The sequence below is a fragment of the Onychostruthus taczanowskii genome, unplaced genomic scaffold (assembly GCF_017590055.1).
Source record: "Onychostruthus taczanowskii isolate IOZ18803 unplaced genomic scaffold, ASM1759005v1 scaffold15, whole genome shotgun sequence".
Taxonomy (NCBI): Eukaryota; Metazoa; Chordata; class Aves; order Passeriformes; family Passeridae; genus Onychostruthus; species Onychostruthus taczanowskii.
In genome coordinates, this window is record NW_024498685.1 from 2,166,763 (window position 1) to 2,187,504 (window position 20,742).

Here is a 20,742-nt window from a genome sequence, read left to right on the forward strand (position 1 = left end):
TTTCTTTATAAGATATTATCATAATAGAGTCACAAAACCTGTGTGGCTCCATACAATGACAAAGAAAAGTAAATCAAATCAGCCACAGCTGGCTGGTCAATTGGAAGAAATGCTGTTGCAGCTAAAGTAAATGTGACAAAGCTGTGAATAGGACAAGGAATGCTCAGAAAGGGCAAACTTTGACAAGCCTTGATCCAGAGCCCTGGCAAACTGTCTCCAAAGACCGTGGGCCATCATTAGCAAAGGCAATACCTTCAGTGTTGCTATAGATGCATCTTAGCAGTGTCATCAACACAGCTGGTGTTTGGAAGAGCTGGAGGATATGGACAGGTTGTTAGAATAATGTGAAAAGACCTGATTGTTCAGAGTGGTAGATTGCACTCATATGGACTAATAATGAAATACTTGCTTCTATAATCTGGGACCTTGCCAGTTGCTTTGTAAAGAACAGATGAAGGGAAGGGGTTGTGCATAAAAGTTATTAACAGCAAAAAAAGCCACCTGTAAAAGGCATATGTGATGCTGGGATGTGTTGCATATGCCAGCTTCAGTCAGGCTAGGAAAAATTAACTCTTGCTCGCCAATAGAGCTTTCATCCAAAGTTGTCTGCTTTGTTCTGAATGCTTGTGTTCAGGAAAGACTTGTTCAGATTCAGGAGTACCTGGGTGTAATTTAATTGTCTAAGTGCAGATTGAGTCACTCTGGCAAGCTTGACTTGCTCTAGCAGAGATCCAGTGGTCTAAGAACAACATGGAAATGTCTGTGCTGCCTTGGGCTGCCCACTTGAGTGAGACTGTAAAATCAGGTTGAGGGTAGTGTGGGATTCAGAGTGGGAGGCTCAAGCTCTGCTCAAAAAGTCCCTTAAACTGCAGCCATGGAGTGATTTCTGCCTGATTATCTTTCTGAGGCTCAACATGTAATTGAAACCATGGTTGATTAAGCCATTAATTCTCTGATTGCCTGCCATTTTAAAATTTTCCTTTCATTTTTTACTCCCAAGCAGAGATTGACTGTGAAATCAACTGTAAGCCTGAAGTAATTCCTATGCCTTATTGTTGCTGCAAGAAGCTGCTTGCCATGGTGTATCTCAACTGGTCTTCAATTCTCCCTTCATTTTACACTTCATGCTTTTTTAACACTCTTTGGTTTATTGCTTAACTATCATTAACCACTCCTCTCTTCTATCTTTCCTGTTTTGGTGCTCTTTATGTGATTGCTCTTTTCTTCATGTTGTTTCACCTTCCCATTTAAACTGTTCTAAACTCTCTTTCTCTCTCTTTACCTTTTCTCTCTTCTGAAGTTTCCTGTAGTAGCCCATGCCTCAAAAATCTCTTTTGTTTCTTTCACTTTTTTCTTTGTCTTTCTGTGATTGTAAAACACCCCTGCCGTTTGTTTAAATGCTGCCACCTTGCTCTGTTTAGGAGCTGTCATGCAGGATTATAGAGAGGCTTCCCTCTCATGGCGCATGATTTGCTTGTTATTGTTGATGTAGCCAGAGGGCTCATTACAAAAATCAAAATATCCAAGAGGAGTCCATTTTGTATATAGTGTAACACTTTTTATGTCATTGCTGTTACCAGTTCTGGCTGTTCTTTAAATCAATGGTTGAACAAAAAATGTTATCAAATAATCTAATAAAAAGGAAGAACTTTGAATTTTGAAAAAGTAAACCAAAAAAAAGACACAGTTATTTTCAGTAGAATACATTGTTTGAAGAAACAAGTCTGGTCTGGTGAGTTTTTATTTTAATCTATCTTGTAACTGGCAAGTAAAATATTTGCAAAAACCCTGAACATTGGACTCGCATACTTGCTGGTATTTTCTGGTCTTTAGGTGGGAAAAATACCTACTATTTTGTGAGTACTACATATGGGCTGCTTGTAATTTTGTGAGAGTACCCACCTTTGCTGTTTACCATGCAAACTGTGCAAAACAGTTAAATGGTTTTCTGTGGTCGTACTCGTTACATGATATTCAAGGTGTTGGTGTGGTGTGAGGCAAAGTCTCCATATGTACAACATGGCTTTTCACTTGTGGATATAGGAAAGGCACTTCAGGAAGCAGCCTGGGTCTCTGCAGAGAGACAAAATATCTTTATCTCTGCAGGTTTAGTGTTTGCATTAGACATTTGGCAAGTGTTTTGGCTGTAGGGGAGTCTTGAGTCTTAGGAAAACATGCTATATTAAGGCTCTGTGGGGTTTTGTTTATAGGGCTTCTGGAATGTTTCAGACTCCAAAACCTAACTATTTTCCCCATCTGTTCTGCTGAAAAGAATGTCAGCCTGATTTAAATTTGAGTCCCTTTCAACTTAACATGAGGCAGCTTCCCTAGTAACAATTATCCATGATTCCCAGTGACTGGGGAGCCTCTGGGATATGTGTGACCACATCCCAGGTCCCTGGGGTGGGCAGCAAGGATGTAGGAGACAGCCCTAAAACTGTGACCATATCTTGTATTTGGTGGCATCCTGCAGAGTAAAACCACTAGTGCTGCCTTTGCTTCAGCTTCTGACACCCGGCAGACAGTGACTTGAGAGAGTGTTTTTATTTCCTGCTCTATGTGCTTCCATGAAATTAATCCTTCAGCAAAGGATTCTGGAAAGCTGATTGGAAGAGATTAAGTGAGAAGATAAATGATGGTGAAAATTGGGTGTTAGGGGATGTGCAGTGCTACTGGTGGAGAAGCTCCCCCAAAGGAAGAGACAAGGGACTGAGTGTGGAGTTTGGTTTTTTAATAGTATGGCAACTGTTAGAATCATAAAATGGTTTGGATTGGAAGGGACCTTGAGGATCATTTAACTCCAGCTCTCTGCCATGGGCAGGGACACCTTTTTACTAGACCCCTTGCTCAGCACTCCATCCAGCTTAGCCTTGAACATTTCCAGGGATGAGGCTTCCACAACCTCCTTGGGTAAGCTAAATAGTATGGCAACTGTGTTTGAATCATAAAATGGTTTGGATTGGAAGGGACCTTGAGGATCATTTAACTCAGCTCTCTGCCATGGGCAGGGACACCTTTTTACTAGACCCCTTGCTCAGCACTCCATCCAGCTTAGCCTTGAACATTTCCAGGGATGAGGCTTCCACAACCTCCTTGGGTAAGCTGTTCCAGTGCCTCCTCACCACAGTCACAGTAAAGAATTTTTTCCTAATATCTAATCTAACCCTACTCTCAATTTTAATTCATTCCTCTTAGTTCAGTCACTACATGCTCTTGTAAAAAATCTCTCTTAATCTTTCTCAGGAGCTCCCTTCACGTCCTGGAAGGCTGCAATTAGGTCACCCCAAACCTTATCTTTTTCAGGTTGCACAAACACAATTTTCTTAGCCTTTCCTCACGAAAGAGGTGGTCATTTGATTGTGGAAAAGAAATTTACTTTTGAAGTAACCTGAGCTGAAAGGCAGGTTGCATATTTAGTTTTTAATTGCTTATTTAATGTATTTATTTATCTATTTAATTTTTTTAATTAATTTTCTGTGAAACATGCGAGGTTCTGAGTGGAAACATGCAGCAGAAGAAAAGGAAAAACAAACCCAAACTGTCTGGCAACTCACGTGCTCTACTCTGGGCTGAGTTTGCTGGAAACAACGGTGGTCCTTTCTTCTTCATGGGAAATGATACTTTCTTTTGAAATAAATTATACTGGTGCTAATGACAGCTCTTTCAGATATTTGAATGCCAGGCCTCTTGCAGTCTTCAAATGAACTTTATTTCAACACAGCTATTAAGTTGTCTCATCTGACTTCTAGAATGATATTAAAGCCAGATACTTAAAAGTCTCCATGTTTGGGATTCCTCTCCTGTTTTCCATGTCAATTATAATTATGTTGCATTTGGGCAAGAGGTTGCCAGCAGAGAATACTGAGGAGTGCCAAATTAAATTTCAAATACATTTTGTTCTTTGTTCATGTTGAGAAATATTTCTCCTCCATGGTTGCTGTGCTCAGCAGAATGAGATCAGGCTGCCATTAAACTCTGTAAATATCAGTCTAGCTGAGTTTTAAAGACTTAGTGGCACTGTTATCCCTCCTCTGAAGGCTGGTGTAACATGAATGTCATGGGTCCTGGTTTGAAGAAAAACAAAACAAAAAAAGATTGGAGAAACCTTCCTTTCACCCGAGCAATCTCAAGTCCACTATCTTGGAGCCTAGCTGCCTGCTGGAGAAATGTCTTTAGGAAAGGGGAAGGTTGCTTATTTTTAAATTATGTGTTGAAGGCCCTGTGTTCTGGTAAATAGTGCCAAAATGAGATAGTGCAAATTATAGAAATGGGAAAGGGAAAGCTCAGAATGGTTTTTGGTGACCGGTTAGTGAATGATGCTTCAATCCCAAGCAAATGTATTTAATACCTTTTTGTATTTGAATATTTGCTTACCAAATCCAGATTTTGGGTTTATTAGCACGCTGTGGATAGCCTCTAGCAGTGTGTGCAAGTCCTATCTCTGTGCCTACTTTGCATTTCAAGCAATTAGCTTAATTTGTATTATGAAGAGACACTAATTGGAGGGGAAGGAAGAAGTATGTAGCAACATGCCCATGACAATTGAGATAATGCATCACATATCACCTGTATAAGTTTTTGTGAAAGAAGCTCTTTTCAATTGTCACCTAAGCCTAATAAGAAATTCAACCCTTGCAATGTGGACAGTAAAGTATTCCCTACTTCATATGAGTTGGTAAAGTGAAAAATGAAGTGTATGTTTTGCTTATTTTTACACAGTCAGACGTCAGAAAAGAGGAGAGGAGTTCCAGACCTGTCAGGATCCTTGTTTCTCTAACAGGTTTCTAGAAGACAAGCAGTAGTTACAGAACTTCCCATGGCACAACTCCTCCAGTAACATCAGTGCTGTAGATCAGGGATTTGGTTACATAGGCTGGAAAATAGTTAAAAATCTTCGTATTCTCTCTGGAGTGGAGACAGTTGCTCATTCTGGCAATAGTTAATTATGTTGACCTGCGTGTATCTTGTGGTCCTGAAGCAGAGCTTCCCAAAAATGCTTAGTTGGAGTCCCACTTTTTACAGTCTCACTAACCATTTTTTTCCTTTCTGTCACTGATACGCAGAATGCAACAGCAACAACAACAACGTCGAATGTTCACAGCTGCCCTCCTGGCACTCGTTTTCCTTCTGGCAGCTGTGAGTACCACTGAGGCTGGCAAGAAAGAGAAACCAGGTAAGGTCCAGTCTATTTCAGGGTTAATCCCCAAGACAGATTTCATGTGTGTGAGAATGTCGGATGCTTCTGGTTTTGTTATGAAATCAGGTCATTTGTTAACCTTTTGACATCAGGGTAGGATTTTTGGCTGTGGCATGTTGTTCTCTGTTAAATAGGGAAGCAGAAAGGGGTTTCCATGTCAAGTGGAAGATTGACAGCCCCAGAGACTGGAGTCCTTGGTTTATCACACAGTGGATATTGCAAAGCAGCTTAAAATGTGCTCCATGAATAGTTTCATGCTTGACTTAGGGGGAGCCAAAAAGGAGTGATGAAAAGCAGTTATGTCAGTTCCTCAGTGTTATATATGACAGTACTACACTGATGCTGTGTGATGTGGAAATCCTCTGACAAAGAGTTGTACTAACCCGCTGCTGCAGAGACAGTCAGACATCCAGCAGTAGTTGCTTCCTGTCAGTGATGAACTCAGACTTCATTATAAGAGAAACTGGCCCAGGGTGGAAAATTCATATCTGTTGAACTCAGTTTTGACATTTTTTTAAAGACCGTATTTTTTGGTGTTTTTCTTAAAGTCTTATTATTTTCAGGCAACTTGTATACCAGATAATATGAACTGTGAGTAAATCAGGATTACTGTTCCCTGTAAAAAAAAGGGAACTTTTTAACCATTTTGGCTTTGTGGAAATATGAGAAAATGGTAGCATAAACATGCAAGACCTAGAAGAAAAAAATAAATTTATATAAGTATATTTACAGTTACTTGTGATAATTTAGGGACCTAAGTAATTATTTTTGTGAATCCTTGGGTTTGATAACATTGCTATCTTTTCTCATAAGACTTTTCTTTAAGGATCTAAATTAAATCATGATCCTTACTTTTTTCGCTGAGCAACAAACCCACCTGAATTAACAGCACTTCGAGTACACTTCTCCATGTAGCTCCTTTGCCTTTGAAGTATTCTGTTATAAAATGTGACACAGTATAGGAAATCAAAAGTTTGCATCCCACAGCTGTTTCCTGGAGGTGCTCAAATCCTCTGATACACTATTTCAGCACATACATTTCTCATTGTTTAGTGTATATTGCTTCAGCTGGAACTGAGGATATTTGCATGCCACCAGCTACTGGAGACAGAGCTTTTTGAGTGAGATCCATTCTACATATTTCGGTCAGTGATCCATGTGGGTTTTTAGATTTCTAAAGATGAGAATCCACTTGAGACTATCTGAATGGACTAGTAAACATGGCAGTGGGACTGAGTTTGAATGCTCATCCTGCTTTGGACTCAAAGAGGCTGACCTGTCTCTGCAGAATTGTGAAGAGGATGTCAGACCTTTTGCTTTTAAGGCCATGGTGTTATGAATGTCTTCCTTATTCACCCTTCCAGGTGCTGTAATTTGGTTAAGTTTAGGCAACTTCTCCGTAGGCTTTGGGTACTGAGAAGTTCTCTTGCTTGGTTTCTTGTCTTCATCCAGAGAAAAAGGCGAAGAAGTCTGACTGTGGGGAATGGCAGTGGAGTGTCTGCGTGCCCACCAATGGTGACTGCGGCCTGGGGACACGTGAGGGCACCCGCACTGGAGCTGAGTGCAAACAAACCACCAAGACTCAGAAGTGTAAGATTCCCTGCAACTGGAAGAAGCAATTTGGAGGTCAGTACCCCTCTCTTAAGGGATTTTTCTTAGGTTTTTATTTTGACTATGGAGCAGGAAGCCTGTTTTTTCTGTTTAGTTCTGCGAATGTCTATGTGAAAGTGTTAGTCCTGCATTTCGGGTTCATCAGAGCTAGAACATGCAGGGCATCAGAAGGCAGCTTCCTCAGAGTTCCTCTGCAGAGAGTCCCTATAACTAACTTACTACAAACTCTGCCTTCCTGCATGCTGAAGTCTGCGGTCTGCGGTGTTCATCCCTGTTTAGGGCTGTAGTGCAAGTTCACAGCTGTGAACCTCTGCAATGGCTGTCACAGGCTTTACAATGTGTGATGTGGAGCGTGGGGGACTGGCTACCCGTGTGTGCAGTGAAAGGAGGGAGTGAAGACCAGTGTATTTTTATCATTCCAGACCAGTGTATTTCATTTTTACCATTCACTTCAGAAGGTTCGTGCGTACCAATTGGGGAAGATTGTTGGATCTGTCCTGGACAAGATGTCTGTCCAAAAGTCAAATTTGATTACTCTTGCAAACTTGGCTTTTTTTTCTAGGAAACATCTTGCATGATTTTGAAATTATTGTGACCTTACCAACACAATCACAAACACTGCAGTTTTAGACTTGAGAAGTTTATGGGTGCACGTGCATTCTAGAAACTGTTCAAACTTTATTTGGTAACCTCTGGTGTCACACAAATGGAGAAACGATATGGAATGTAAATGACATTTTAAACTGCTGTTTCTTTTTTTTTTTTTTTTTTTTTTTTTTTTTGTTGCTGCTGTTCCTATTCGTAGCTGAATGGATTTCTCTTTATATGCCAAAAAATGCAATATCCATGCGAAAGCAAGAAGATTAAATTTTAAAGCACTGAGGAGGGGGTGAGACTGCAATTACCACCACAAATAATCTTTAAAGTTTTCTTGGGATTCTTTTCTTCAGTTGCACATCTTTTTGTCTGTAAGCACCAGCTGCCTGTGATATCCTATTAGACTCACAGCATTTTTGTTTTCATGCTCAGTCATTGTGTTTTAAATTTTGCCTTTTTTTTCCTTGCTGCAGCGGAGTGCAAATACCAGTTCCAGGCCTGGGGAGAGTGTGACTTGAACACAGCCTTGAAGACTCGGACTGGGAACCTGAAGAGAGCCCTTCATAACGCTGACTGCCAGAAGACTGTCACTATCTCAAAGCCCTGTGGGAAGCTTACCAAACCCAAACCTCAAGGTAAATTCCATTTGCTGGAAGCTGCATGATAGTTCACTTAAACCACTGGGTTTGCGGTGTCCTGCATGCTTCAGTGGGAGCTCAGTTGTACAGGATATTGCACTTTCATGGCCTTTCCTCAGCTCTGCGCTGCTCCTCTCTGTCAGGGCTCAGACAGGGAGTATTCCTGAGCTGTATAGTCAAGGCTGTCTCATGCTTGAAAAGTAAGCTGAAGATTAGAGCTCCAGTTTTAGCTTTAGAACACCTGTACTGTTACCAGTTTGCTTACACAACTAGACTTCCAGAGTAAACATTTTTTTTTGTAACTCACTTGTCAATGGGAACAGAATAATAATTATAACATGAAATAATATCCCTTAATAAAGACATCTTTTATATAGGTTGTCTTTGGTATTGATTAATGACTAGTTGAAAAAAAGGACTGTTTTCCTTCTGGACCACATTACATTGAAAGGATATTCTTCTCACTGCACCCTGAAATATGAAAATATTGTGCACCCATGGGGCTGTTTATTCATTATTCAAACATAGCAGGAAGAACAGTACAGAATGTATATGTCTTATTATAGTGTGACTGACAGTATAATTCCTGGTACACAGAAAGACATATGCCCTGCGTTTGTGTTTCCAGGTGGCCCTTAGAAAAATTTATTTTCTTTCTAATCATTAAAACCTTTTAATGTACTCTTTAGTTGGAATAGCAGGTGCTATGTCTATAGGATGATTTATAGTGGGAGCTAAAACTGTGAGATCTTGTTTGAGATACAAAAGTAATGTGTTTTAAGTAGATTATAAAAGCTATGCTACCCTGACATTTGTTTACTTAAAACCAGCAGGGTTTGACAAATTCCAGGCCCTGAATACTTGGGTAGCAATACAAATAAATGTGATTATGTGTGACAGGTGCACCTGGGACAAGCAATTTTCAAACTGTGGGCTGTGGTGCACCATTGATCAGAGGAGTACCTGCAGGTGGCCTGCTCTGCTTGAGCAATGAGAGAAGTTGCAGGCACTTTGTGTGCATGTGTGTGTGCATGCATGCATCCATCCATCCATGTGACTGGTTTTCCTTGTGCACCATCCATGGAGTTATTAGACAAGTCCAGAACCTGTGCAGACACTGACAGGCTGTGGAGCAGTAAAGTTACAACTAGATTTTCAGAGACCACCTGAGTTGGTTGAGCTGGTGACAATAAACATCATTTAGGGATTGAAGTGATTGGATGGGAATGCAGGAAGGGCTTTGAGATGTGTGATTTTATTATTTAGTAGTTAAATTTTATTATTTAGTAATTTTATTATTTATTATGGGGGGCAGGATTTTTTTTCATGTTTTTGCTGTTTTCTTTTTCTCACTAAGATTCCATGCCTAAGGAGCCTTTGGGAGTTTACTGAATGAGGCTTCATATTGTGCTGCCAGAAGGCCTCTGCCCCTCGAGCCTCTGCCTTGTCCTGCTGCCACTGAGTCATATATCTATATCCTGTCAGTGGCTGTCAGAACAGGGGGAGAAGGGGACAAAGCAGAGCACTGATGCAGCATTGTTTTATGAGAGCGGTGCTCTTGGGTGGTACAGGCTCATTTTCGAGTTAGAGTTTTAAAGGCAGAGCTTGAGAAATTGCTGGATTGGAGTCAACTTTAACTGATTCTAGAGTCTAGGAGTGAGTTATAGCTGAGACTGAAAATTGGATTGGGACTGACTGCAGCAACCAGTTATGGGGTTTGACTTAATTACGAAACCTGGCTTTATTTGATTTGAAGGAATGCAAAAAGAGAAATAGGTACAAATGTGGGTTTTTAATCATAATAACTGTGGGCAGTTCTGCTCTCCTGATCTGCATTAGAAATCTTCCTGCATGCCACCTGCTCACTCATCTGCTCTTGGCATTAGTAGAAGCAGCAGGCATGGGAGTCACATACACGCAGCCTGCCTGGGCTCAGAGCTAAGTCCATATTGCAGATCTGTGGGTATAACTACACGGGAGCTACGCTGGGCAGTGTGTTGGCACCAGAAGGAGGAACTAGAGGAAGAAATTAGGTCAAGCAGATTAGTTCTGTGTGGAAAGTTTTGCCCCACTGAACTTCATTTCAGAGTTAAAAATCAGAGTGCTGGCATGTTGGCTGGAATGAGAGTATTTCTTTTTGTCCTGAGGTGAAGGAAATGACAGGTTGGAGGTAAGTCCAAACCCACAACTAAGGTAAAGGAAAATACTTAAACTGCATTCATTCTGTAGCTAGAATCTTAGTAAATTTCCTTATTTGGAAATGGGAAGAACTGACTTGTAGCCTGAGCACTTCAAATGGTCTACAGTTATATATTAGGCTCCTTTTTCACCCCTAACTTTGCATCAGTGCCTCAAGAGTATCACAGAGAAAGCCCATGATGCATTACTTGGAAGCAGCAGGTCATTTTCTGAAGCGTGAAAGGTCTGTGCTGATATCCAACTAGATCTGTGGATGCTGATCAAGGGCTGTCCATTCCTACTGGGCTTGCCTGGCTGAGCAGGGCAGGGGCTTGCTGGCATTTGGGTGCTCTGGCAGCAGAGCAGTCAGCCAGGGGCTCAGCATTTCAGGAATCTGTTTTACTGTGAATGGCCACCTCTCTGGTCTTTGCTTCAAGAGATGCATGCCCCTCTGACAGCAACACGCTGAGAGCACCAAAAGCAGATGAGAACTGACTGAAAATATTGCACTGAAAAATACCTGTGTATTCAGAAAAGTGTTATTTTTGTGATTTTCCTGACTAACCCCCTTTCCAGTGAGGTGAAATTTTTATTCTATTAGGTTGTATTTGTAACCTCTCCATTATATCCATTTTCCTTTTGATTTCATACTATAAATGAGGTCAGTAAAAAAAGCCCCTATTTAGCTTCTCCAATCAATGGTACTTTTATATATCTTCTTTTAATTTTTTGTTGCTTGCCATCTTTTAAAGCTTCTGACTTAAGTATTTCTTGGTGTAAGAATACTCACTACTGGACTTACCTAAATTCCTTCAATTATTGCAAAAGAGTTTTTGTTATGGAGAGACTGGAATGTAAACAGTATTCCAAGCACGTCCTCTACAGAGAACACCCACTTATTGTTCATTGTTCTTATTGTTAATTACACTCACTAAATTAGCTAAATATAATTTTAATTTTGATCATTGTTTGCATGGGGAGTATCTGAGACCTTCAAAATTCTCTCTAATTTAAAAAAAAGTAATAATTAATGTGATTATTTAAGAACTCCAGGAATTGTGTGGGTAGGACAGGTTATCTTGTCTAGGCCTGACCAATGAAGCATTGTGCATCAAATTTCACCTGACACATTTCCTTCATGGGATGTGGTGTCTGAAGTTCTTCCTCACCTTCTCTGCTCTTTGAGGAAAAGGCCAGTTGATGGATCTTAAGTATAGATGCTGCTCTACTGTTGCTTATCCACCTTTCCAGCCCATCAACATATGGCAGCTTTGCTGATAGGATGAGTCTCCCTCCTCTCACTTAATGATTTAAAAAATTACTGCTGTTCATAGGAGTAGGATCTATTCTTAACAGAAAGGAAAATCATACCTGCAAAAAAATATCTCAGGGTTTATAATTTTACAGATTTGTTGATAAAATATAGTTTGGTTTTCCAGGACTTCTATGATCTCTGACAAAACTTGTGCTAAGTTAAAGCAGGAGATGCTCATAAACTTTGGGAATCAATTTCTTCTTCATAAACTGGTAACCTAAGTGTTTTTATGGATTTCTTTTATGTTTAGTAAGCATCCATAGAAGAGCTTAAAACCTTTTTAAGCAATTTCCATTATTTTGGAAACTAAAAAAATTCTTCTTAGCAACTTGTCTATGTCAGCTGTCTTATGGATTACAACTTTTTTTAAGGATGAGAGCGGATTATGAAAGAGGAATTTTAATCTTACCTGGCTTCCTGACAAGCTCTTTTCTCCATAGTTTTGCTCACATGCTCTCAGACTGGAAGACAGTGGCTTGGTGCTGGGCTGCTGGGTTAAAGTGTAGGTAACACAGGATGAAAAACATCTTTCCTTCTTGAATACTCTACATTTAGGCAGGCAGATTGTGATAGTCAGCAATGTGATAGTGATGTCCCAGGCACCACGGTTTGTTGTGTATTTGGTCCACAAATGAGGTCGTGAGAAAGCCTGTGACGAAGTCTAGAAAGGATGGAAGGATGATTTTTATCAAAAAATCCCAATGGAGGCAGGCACTTCTTCTCTAGCACACACAATTGCATATTGTAATCAGTGTCTGCAACGCTGGTGATGTTGAAGGTCTCCCTGAACTGTCCTGACAGATGTGACAGACTCGGGCACTTCTGTCAAGTGGCTGCTCTAATGTCCAGCTTGCGCTGAGGAGCACAAAACGCTTCCGACATCCTCCATCTGGCCAGCTTCACACCCACCCAAACTTGATTGATGCTTGTTCAGGTTCCAGCCAGCCAGAAAGCAGAAGAATGGAGGATTGTCAGGATTCAGGAAACGTTTTTCTTGAACTGCTAAGAGAGGAGGAATTTCTTTTCATTGAGCTGGGTTGCCTGATGGGCTTTATTTCTTCCTACGCTCTTTCCGTCACTCTCATTCTTTCTCTCTCTCTCCCCGTAACTCTTGTACTTTCAGATATTTAGTCTTCTGATTAAGATAAAATTGAATAGAATAAGCAGTTTGCCTGCCTTTTTTACAATATACCCTTCATTTTTTTGAATTTTGCTCCTTTCTGATAACTTTTTCACCTGGCTGTATTTAGTTCTTTTTAATAACTCTCCCTTCCCAACTCTTTATCAATTTACAGTATATCACATCTATCAGTTACTTTGTCATGGCTCAGCTCAGTCCTTGCCACACAGGAAAAATATGTGCTAAGGTTGGCAAATATTAACACTGCTCACACCACTGTTGTCTTTAGTAATTGGGGTGCCGACCAGAGATCACATCCTCCAACATGCAATGTTTGGAAAGGTTTCTCACATAAAGGCAAGACCTAACTGAGCTGTTAATGGCTGTAATCTCTTCTGTATGATTCAGATCAGGCTTAGCATTTGAGAGCATAGCAAGGTGTCAGTACAATTCCCTGTGTTTGGCATGGTGTACATGCTACTGCATGGATGAAATGAACTGCACTCTATATTTTTAATAATTTCATATAATTTGAAGAGTTTTACTTCAGAGTTGAGTGAAGTATAAATAATCTGCCATACCTTGTTTCTTTTAACTGTATATCTTTACAGGCAGCAATTAGCTAATCCTGCTATCACTCCTTAGAGCTCAGGAAGTCTAATTAGAAGAAAAGTAGTAATTGAAAGTCAGAAAGGCAAAATGATTTCCCAGAATGACTAAGTATCAGTGGTGGGTCCAGGCATGTTAACTAGTCCCTGCTGCTCCCATTTATCATGTAAATAAAATTATCAGAAAGTAACAATTGGCTTCAAGATGAGTGTCTGAACTTCAGTCTTTAATCAGGGTCCTTGGTTTATGTCAGTCATCTCAGTGGACTCCCATCAGCATTAAACACCATTTTATCTTGGGTCTTCTCAGAAAGCTTCTTGTCAAACCATAGAGATGGACTTGTGTTAATGAGCAGGTGTGTCCCTGTCTTTACTTTGCTGGCAGGAGCAGAAAACAGCCTGTGGTTTTTGAGCATGCCAGTGGCAGATTCCTACCTGTTGGGGGGACATCTTACTTGCAGTGTGCTGCCAGAGCACACTTACCAGCTTTGGCAGGATGACTGGACTGCTGGTTGTTGCAAGGAGCTGACAGTGGTGTGTGAGTGACTTTCTCTCCATTTGTTCCTCAGACAAACTGGGTGCTGCACTGATGAAACTGGACCACTTCATTTTGCATGTTGGACAAGTTGCATTTTCTGGGGTGCTCTCCCTCAACTTTGCCTTTGTGCAACAGCACAAAGCAGCAGGAGGGGACATAGACTTGTTGAGAGGAAATTACTTGTTTGGACTGTGATTTTGTATTGTTTGAAAGATGCTGGTGTCTCCTGTTTTGGCTTTGCAGTCATGCTGTATCTCCCTCTGTAGGTTTTAGAATTCCCCAGCTTTAATGTAACTCATTAGTCGTGCAGGCATGCAGCTAGTGTCATAATTAGTATTACAGGAGGCAGAATAATAGAATCTGCTCAAACTAATTAGTTATAAAAATGAGGGATTTGCTCATATTAGGAAACAGCTGTGATAGTTAAAGAAAAACCTGAAAGGTAAAATTGGGAGGTTTTTCTCTTGTTCTAAAGGGTGAGGCAGGTTTACTGAAGAATGACCCCTGGCACTGACCAGGAGCCTGTAGTGGAATACAGTGATCTCAGCTCTGTGGGACAGGACACTGGAAGTGTGTGGCCAGTGGGAAAAGCATAGCTGGCTGTTATTATTGTTGCTATCATCATGATTATTTGTATTGCATGAGTGCCCAGAGACCCCAGCCGAAAAAGGGTGCCATTGTACTAAGCACTGCATAAACATTGTGAGAGGCAGTTTTGCCATGAATAATTTATGCCTTATGGTGCTGGGAAATGTGAAAACCAAGACAAGAAATAGTGGTCCAGAGGGACGAGACTGGGCACTAAATGCTTGGTTGTGTTTCCCAGTGGTAGTCTGAGGACAAGGCTTGTGTTTCAAGGTGAAGTAAAACTCACTGGTAACTTCAGGCTCTGAGACATGACTCTGTCACTTGGCTCCTTGCTGCTGTGACAGGAGGAAATATGATGTTTCTCAATTTCAGTGGGAATGAGAATAAGCTATGTGAGAAAAACAAAACACAATGGTGCTTACAGTGTGGACCAGCCTCAAGCTGTTTATAAGCTGCCAGTGCAGCCTATAACGAATAAAGTTTGGATGTCTTTTAATGGTTGCTTTTCTGTTTCCATTTCCTTATGTTTCTTGGAGGCTTTGTGCTGTAGTTTCCCTTGAGATTGCTTTCGTACCTGTGAAAAATTTTACTGTTTGGATAAATAATTTGAATGCCTTGTCAGATCATAGCACAATATCAATCTGATTGACACAACCCTAATTCCAGGGAGAGGGAAATGCATATAGGAGAGGGAGAGAAGAAATTTTTTTTAAAACTAAATATTTTGCCGTTCTTAGTTGTTCTGCAGCTTTCATAGGTGTTTTTGAAAAGGAAAACACTGGGGTGTTTCCTGGAAACCTTAATATCCATGTTTTTCTGACCCCTAGGTTTGTATTTCAGATTATTTTTTGTTTTTCTATGCTGTCCCAAAATATGAAGACCTGGATTTGATGAATTCTCATTTAACATTGTTTCTTTTAGGGTTTAATGCAGACCTTTCTGGGTGAAAGCTTAAATAGCCTCGTGTGTGTCAATTCTGTTATGTGCTCATTGCCTCTCTTTCTTGGCTCATAAGAGCAGCCCAGCCTCCTTGGCATTAGTTAGTGCCCTTAAACCATGAAAATGCCTTAAGCTATGGGATTTGCTGTGATAAAAGGTATGCCATCAGCAAATGCTCACCCTCATTACTGTTCCCAGCAGTGACACAGAAAGCCCTGTTCCTTCCGTTCTGTTCTTTTCTATTTCTTCACTTCCTTTCCTTTCAAGCTCTCTTTCCCCCCACCTCCTTTTTTATCCCTCCATCTCATTTTCCACATTGCCATATCTCTATTTTTCCTTCTGTCTGTGCTTACTGCAAAACTTTTGCGGGCGACTCTGCAGAGTGGTGAGCACTGATCAAAGCCAGCCCCATGTCCTGTGCCCCAACGGTAGAGCTCATCTGGGGCAGATGCAGAAAGCACAGCTGAGAAGGGCATGTGCCTGGTTTTCAAGAGCTAACTGAATAAAATAGGTTCTCTATTGACATTATTGGTCTCTATTGACCACAAATAATTTTCTGTATAGGTATATACTAAAGTTCCAATGGATTATTAAAGCTTTCTGTCTCCAGCAGTCTCCTGCAGACATGTGAATGCAGCGAGTAAACCCCAAATGTATCAGCCTGTGCTTGCACCTGTCTTGCTGGCATTAAGAGGGATCTTGTGTACAGCATAGACAGGGAGGGGGCTGAAGAGCCAGATGGGACTGTGTCCCTCTTGTGCTGAGCTCAGAACGTGATGAAGAGCACTGAGAAAGTCCCTACCCTACACAAGCAGCAGTGTGAATGTACCCGAGGCGGATGAGAAGCCAACTGGAAGAGCAAAGTGCACTACTTCTGAAAGTGTTAGCCAGACCCCCGTAGCAGACTCCAGTTGCAAAACAGCCTTGATTTGAAAAGTTTATTCATTGCAATCTTCTGAATACTAACTCTTAAGATCTAACATCTTAAGGGTTAACACAGATGTAAAGAAAATCAGATGAAACTTTCATGTTCTTTGCCTTTGGACTATTAGGCCATTGAAAAAAGTCAGAAGTTGTGTGTGTCTTTGTGATCTTTTGAGTGCCTCTGCATAGGCAGTTTTGAAACTTTTTCTCCCAAATATTTGAAGGAAGAAAATCATCAAAGGGAAACCTTTCTGATGAAAATCCTTGGTTTCAGTAAATTCTCTCTTAAAAGCTCCCTGTAATTCCTCACTAGTTTAAGTTGGGACGTTAAAGGAAAGGGTTTAAAGGCCTTACATCAGTATGTCAGATTCAAGAAGTGGCTTCTGACTGTCTAAGATAATTTCAGAGTTTTGTGGCTCATTTTAGAACAAATTGGATTATTTTTCCTCTACATTTATTTCTTCTTGCAATGCTAATGAGAAAGAAAAATTGACACATTTTCTGTGAATGGTGACTTGGTTCCATTCCTTTGTCAGATATGTTAGTTTTTGTTACCAGCATAAATCTGGCTATTCCCCATTCCTAACACACTTTGCAGCATGACTTTCTGACTTCAATGGGGCAGCTGCAGCCTTTAGGTCTAAATCAAATCATTGTTGCGTTCTGCTGGGAACAAATGAAAGTCTATCCAAAACAAAACTTCAGCAAAGTGAGAAGCAGAAAAAAACCTGATGGAGAGGAGTGAGCACAAGTGTGAAGAAATTGAGGAACACAGATAACTAGAGAAAGCTGGTAACGAGCACAGGCTAAAATATAAGTGATGTAACCAATTTTAATCTATTAATGAAGTAAAAGTTACATCAGGGTCATTGATTGGAGAGGTGCCTTCTGCTGCTGTTCAGCTGGTAGATTATTGCTTTTTTCCCCCATCCAGTAGAACTGGGTTTCTGAAAGAGGCTTTTCAAAAGAATTCATTAGGGAGCAAAGTTGGTTTTTTTGTTAGTTTTTCCTTCTTAAACTATTTGGAATACATAAATGCTGTATAGTACAGGAAAAAAAGGAAGAAAACTATTTAGATAGCCATGAAAAGTTCTCTTCCTCTATAAGAAATAGAAATACTATGTTTAAATGGTTTTCAGAAATCCAGGTACTTTTACAGTCCTGGAAATCACAGGATAATACAGTTTCTGTTCCTAGACAGGAGTGTGAATCTCTGTGAGATATTTTTTTCCAAGGTATAAAATCCTAGATTATACAAAAGCTAAGACTTCTCCATTCCACAGGGACAGGCATTTTATCCCCAAAATTTAGAAGCTCCCTGCACCCCATGGCACCATTGCCCCTTACCACCATAGAAACCTGGTGGTTTGGAAAATTTGCTCCAGTTGAAAGGTAGAGAGGCCTTTCTAAATATGCCTTCCTCTGAGCTTGGTAAGACTGAATGAGTGCTAGGCCCTGGGAAAATTGCATCTTGAAAATCTGATGTGGAACTTTTTTACTCTAACCTTCTATCAGCACAGCTTTTACTATTTTGTATTATTTATATGGCTTTTGGGGACATTGCTTGATATTTATGCACAGAAGTTCAGCAGTGCCATGAGTGAATTGTTACATTCTTTTCAATAAATGAAAATAAAGACCTGAAAATCTCAGTTTACAAAGCTTGAGTTCCATTAAAATGCAATTACCTCCCTTTTGTGCCTTATACATTAAGACTGGTTCAAATGGTGTGTGGCTCCTCCTCAGCTGAATTACTTTCATTTGCTGCTTGCATAGTAAGAATGAGATTCTGGAATAAAGATGACTGTTTGAAGAGGACTGCTGCAATTCCAAATTGCATAGAGAAAGTTCTGCTAATCAAATTAACTTGTTTACTCGCTAAGAACCTGACTGGAATTTTTGTTACTGGTCATCTTGGGCCCACAGAAAGTGGGTCTATTGCTAATCCATGACCAGTTTTTAATCCTGTGAATAATTCTAAGTCTTGTGACTATTAGTAGGGTTATTCTGGTGATGAAGGATTAAATAATCCAGTGCCTGTGCATTGACACACTTAGCTCCTACAGGGCTGTTTGGTTTTGATCTTGCTGGAAGTGCACTGGTTCCAGAGGGGAGCATAGTGGCTGTGCACTGCTTGGATGTTGCACACTGCAGGGACTACCAGGGATTTGGAATTTGCTCTCTGCATGCGCCCTGCTCCAGGATATTTAGCCTGGCTGAGCAAGTCCCTGAACTGATCAAAATCTGCTTTTCTGAAATCCAGGATTTTCATCCTTCTTTCTGCTTTGCTTGTGCCTCTCTGGACTCTGAATTCTACCATAGATAGCTCATAAAGATATGACCAACTGGTGTCTGGCACAAGTGGGCCACCTAACTTGAAAGCAAATAGGGCAGTGAGTAGATTTAGATTCAAATTCTGTGTGGGCTGGTGTGAACCTGAGTTTCATCTGGTTAAGTGTTTTTACCATAGTGTGTCTCGGTATTTTTGGTAGTGCTTGTCTGCAGCAAACACATTCCCTGAAGGCAAAGGACAGCTGGTGCACAGCTCTGTGGCTCTGCCTGTGGAAATACTGCACTCAATGGGGCAGGTGAGGTGAAGGAGGCTGCTGTAGGCCCAAAGCTCCTGAAAATGGCAGGGTTCTGCTCTGAATAGTCCCTGCTTATTGGGCAGCCTTTCCTGCTCCCCTCTGGCTCAGGGGTGAGTGTTGCTGGGGTCGCCGGGCTTTGCAGTGCCAGTGAGATGTGGAATCAGCTTTGTGGCTTCTCCATTAAAAAGGCTGTCTCAGTGGGCTCTTCTTAGTCACTGTAATTTCTGATGGGACCATGTTAAGACGCCTGGTAGGAAATGGCTGAACTGAAGGCTTTAATATCCAGTCTGTGCTAACCTGAATTGAATTTTGATAATTTTCCTGTATGGAACAGGAAACTGAAGGGGACTGTTGGACAGTGTACCAGGAGATCTTCCCCTAGCTTAACTGGCAAATAGCTACAGCTGATGCTGGAGTGTGGGACTGATGAGCTGGCAGATAACTCTCATTGTTTGAACTTGTCAGCCTTTTGAGCATGGTGATTTCAGTCATTCCTGGTTACTCTGGGGAGGGTAGCACTGGTGAGGTCATCAGGGTTATGTGGTTCCCAGTGTGGCTGTGACCCAGCAGCTTGTCATAAAAGTAGAAATCGTAGCGTCGGGTGAACAGAGGTGAGGACAATAAAAGCCTGAATGACACAAATGCAAAGAGTATGAAGAGAGATGAAAAAACATGAGCAAAGTGCATCTTAAAGCAACTTTATACATTGTTAGCCATGGACATACCATAGCCTGATCATAATCAAAACAGGTAGAGTGTAGCTGTGGATGAACTTGTGAATGAACATATGAACATCAGCATTTTCACGGGTCAGCACATGGATATTGGTGTCTGTGGTGGGAATTATAAAAGAACTTAAAGGCTGAGAAATATTTGGGTAGTTTCCTTTTTTTATTTTTTTTAAATATTCCCACAATTGTGTGTGTGCATGTCATTTCATGGAGCAAATATGCTGTGCATCAATCCAGATTACCTGTCTGAAAGACGAAGCTGTGGTGGTGTGAGTACTTTTAATGAGGGAGGAATTCCATCTGGCTCATGTCAGTTTTACTCGGCTGAGGCCCAGAGCAGAGTCACTTGTCTTTGGAGGTAGATGGGTTTGGCAGTTTGGATGATGTGCAAATTACCACAAGGTAGACAAAGGGGAAGAATTGAGAAAGGAAGAGATGTGGGCTCACAGGCATTAAGTGCAAATAGATGAACAGTGGGTTGTCTGGTACCGCAGGTCAGTGAGGATGGGGAGCCGGTGCATTCACGTGACTCCAGACCACAGTCTTCTCCTGGACTCTTCTGCAGAGTCCTGCTGGCAGTTTGCCTCCATTTATATGTCTCCTTTGCTCTTAGCAAATGTGGTTCAAGTCTGCATAGTGCCCTGCTGCTTGTGCTGGGTCTAAATAAAGTGTTGCAGATCCCAGTGCTGGTCTGATTGATAAAACACCACTGTTTCTTTCAGAGAAAGTGGTGTTGTGTGGGGAATGAAAAGTATGAGGGAGCGTGAAATCAATACAGAATCCAGGAGGGTCAGTCTTAGAGAGAGGCAAAATCAGAGGAAGTGGAGGATGTGGGTAAAAGAGATTGAGGGGGGGGATACAGGAAATTTGCAGGGGTGGAGGAAAAGCTGTAACTGAAAGCAAATTAGATACTAAGTCAATGAAAGATTACTTTTTCTAATGACAGGATATGAAATATTGTCAGATTCTGTGAATAGCTCCAGACTACAGACATTCAGAGGCACATGCAAGCATACATATATGTGCAAAAGCAGGGGGGAAAAATTAGTTTTCAATTAAAAAAAAATTACTTTTTCTTCTAAATTATCTCTTTGAGATTAAATTATTATTATCCCTTTGAAATTTAAGCAAAGTTTTTAAGGGAAAGAGATTTTGGAGCAGGTTATATGA

The 20,742-nt window shown here is 40.9% G+C and overlaps 1 protein-coding gene across 1 annotated transcript in view; it reads left to right on the forward strand.

Annotated features, from left to right (window-relative positions):
• Positions 1 to 20,742, forward strand: part of PTN (pleiotrophin) — a 77,654-nt gene that overhangs the window by 48,694 nt on the left and 8,218 nt on the right. The window contains exons 2-4 of the mRNA XM_041398708.1: positions 5,064 to 5,173; positions 6,650 to 6,823; positions 7,879 to 8,040. Of these exons, the coding sequence (XP_041254642.1) occupies positions 5,065 to 5,173; positions 6,650 to 6,823; positions 7,879 to 8,040 (445 nt within the window). The 5' untranslated portion in view covers position 5,064. The remainder of the gene's footprint in view (positions 1 to 5,063; positions 5,174 to 6,649; positions 6,824 to 7,878; positions 8,041 to 20,742) is intronic.